Consider the following 2745-nt stretch of genomic DNA (forward strand, 5'->3'; position numbering starts at 1 on the left):
TGGCACGATACAATTTTCCGGGTGGCGATAAATGAGATCACGTTATCAGAGAAGACAGATGGTTTGGCACTAATACACGTGAACACACAGGCAAGAGCATTGTTTCTACAGACTGGCCTTCAAACAGCTTTCTCACTGCACGAGTCAACGACCCAAGCATGTATACAGACGATAATACGGAACTTTCCTTTAGAAGATCCCATCGATATCCAAAGAATCCCCAAAAGGTTTTTGTTTTATAAGGACATTCCATTACAAGTATGCTACCAGTTATTACGACATGAGACAATTACACCATCTGTTAAAAAGTAATATAGTGAAATTAATAGTTCAAAGAACACAGTACCACGAATAGTCAGGGATTTCAATACACATAATTGGCCACAAATATGGGAAAATGTCTCCGCCAAACACCTTTCAAAAGCTGGCCAATCAATATGGTACAAAGTGGTCCATCGTGTTATAGTGACAAGAGATAGGACATGCCAATATGTAATCAGCGACTATCCTAACTGTATATCGTGCAACGTGCCAGACTCTTTAGCCCACAGAATAACGAAGTGTCGAATCTCCTCCACGGCATAGAACAAATTGAGAACAATGCTCAGTCGTATATGCCGCACCTCATTAACAAAGTTTACGGATACAGGTATAGTTTTTCCTGATTTCAATTTTTTTCCACCAACAAAACAACGATCAGTAAAATGGTTGATAACTGAATACTTATTACAGTGATCAAAAAAAGTTTTGCATATTATGATTGCATGCAGTTATATTCGTGATGTCCCCAAAAGGTACAAATATTCATTATGTGAGCAATACTCGAGACACAAACCGACATAATGCCCCAATTGAGTACGATATTCAGCAGATAGAGGGCAGTAGTTGCCACATGATCCCTGAGCAGATTTGAAAGCAGCCCGATGGGAGGCATTGTCCGTGTCTTATCTGCACTTCTGAGTTGGAAACTGCACAGAGAGCGTGTGGAAAACGAAGGGCAACATGCCTCGAGGAACCATTTCTGCTACGGACCGCATTCGAATTGTAACGCTGCTGCAAGAGGGATATAGCCAAGTGGACGTCGCTGCCAGTGTTGGAGTGAGCCAAGGTGATGTCTCTTGAGTGTGGAAGAAGTTCAGGGAGACACAATCAGTTGCTGATTGACCAAGGATAGAGCGACCACGCAAAACAACACACAGGGAAGATCGGTACGTGGTGATTTCGGCATGTCGTAGACCCATTGCAACTGCTAACAGTTTGTGCCAGGATCTGCGGAGGTCCTGAGGAGCGAATGTTTCCAATCAGACAGTGCGGAATCGACTTCATGAGGAAGGATTGACGTCAAGAATACTCATACCCAAGGTTCCTCTGAAACCACACCATAAGAGAGACCGTGTAAGGTGGGCAACAATTCACAGCAAATGGAGCCAGGAACAGTGGGAGCACATGCTCTTTACAGACGAGGTCGCCATCAGTTTGCACCTGTTAAGCAAAAGCATAAGGGTTTGGAGACGATCAGATGAGAGATTGAACGAGCCCTTCATCCAGGAACGTCACCAGCAGCGGGGGGGCTCCATCATGTTTTGGGGTGGAATCATGTTTGGTCGACGTACGCCCCTAATTCCTCTCCAGTGTCACATGACTGGTCTGATGTACAGAAACGCTATTCTCAAACCCGTGGTAGGAGGTTTCCCTACAACTGGTTGGGATGGCTTCACGCTGGTGGATGATAACGCTCCACCATATCGAGCCAAAGTGGTTCAAGAGTTCCTTGAAGTGCATGGCATTCGACGCATGGTGTGGCCGGCGTATTCACCAGACATGAAACTGTGTGGAACATGCATGGAGACATCTGAAGCGAGCAATTGTCAGCCGCGAAAATCCTCCCGTGAACAAGGTGCAATTGCGGGAGGCTGCCATACAAGAGTGGGACAGTCTTCCTCAGGAGAAGTTGAATGCTCTTATCCTTAGCATGCCCCGTCGTGTTCAAGCATGCCATCGGGCTCGAGGTGGCTATACACGGTACTGAACTCCGATCTGTTGATCCCAAGCATGCCTGCGAGCCGTAGGTACACGGTATTTCACTGCCTTTCTTTTGTGTTTCGCATCCCACATTTTAAATCTTGTGCTTGTGGTGTTATTCTGATATGATTTTGTTTCTTCTGCATGGCTGCACTGTTTTCTTTCTGTTTATATGTCTCCCCTGTACTCTTAAATATGATTCCATGTATCTAGTGCAATAAAATGATCACAAACCCTGAATATGCAAAACTTTTATTGAGCACTGTATATATATTTCACAATGACGAGAGCAGTTTTCAGAAACAATTCAGTATCTTCTTGCAAGAACAATACGAAAAAATTCATCTCCAAACAAGGAAGAAATGGTATGCAAATTTCTTAATAGTACTTTATACTTAATTTAGGTCAAACAAAAATGTAAAGGTTTTAACCAGATAGAAATACAAATTGTAATAGCAGTAATACACTTATGTCAACAACAATGTAATTCCATAACTTGTATATCAGAATGAGACAATAAAAAAAATAGGGGTAATCGTGTTGCTTGCGAAATGGAAGGTCATGGGTTCAAACCTACTTCTTTGCAAAATCTTTTTCGGAAAGTGAACGACTTTGGACGATAATTATTTTCTAAGTTTCTTGGATATTTCCGTTGATATTTATGCGATTCACGTCCAGCATTTCCAGATGCAGGAAGATGCGATGTAAAGTCTGAGGTGGGTA

General features: G+C 43.0%; 1 protein-coding gene across 1 annotated transcript; it reads left to right on the plus strand.

Moving 5' to 3' along the window:
• The first annotated feature begins 1446 nt into the window (after positions 1-1446).
• Positions 1447-1971, plus strand: LOC145981154 (uncharacterized). The gene has a single exon (XM_083114282.1). It carries the CDS (start codon positions 1447-1449, stop codon positions 1969-1971), a length of 525 nt encoding a protein of 174 aa, XP_082970408.1.
• Positions 1972-2745: the final 774 nt, after the last annotated feature.

The sequence above is a fragment of the Lepisma saccharinum genome, chromosome 29 (assembly GCF_977018435.1).
Source record: "Lepisma saccharinum chromosome 29, izLepSacc3.1, whole genome shotgun sequence".
NCBI lineage: Eukaryota > Metazoa > Arthropoda > Insecta > Zygentoma > Lepismatidae > Lepisma > Lepisma saccharinum.

Coding starts and splice junctions, on each gene's coding strand:
- LOC145981154 (XM_083114282.1), top strand. CDS start 1,447: ATGCTCTTTACAGACGAGGTCGCCATCAGTTTGCACCTGTTAAGCAAA.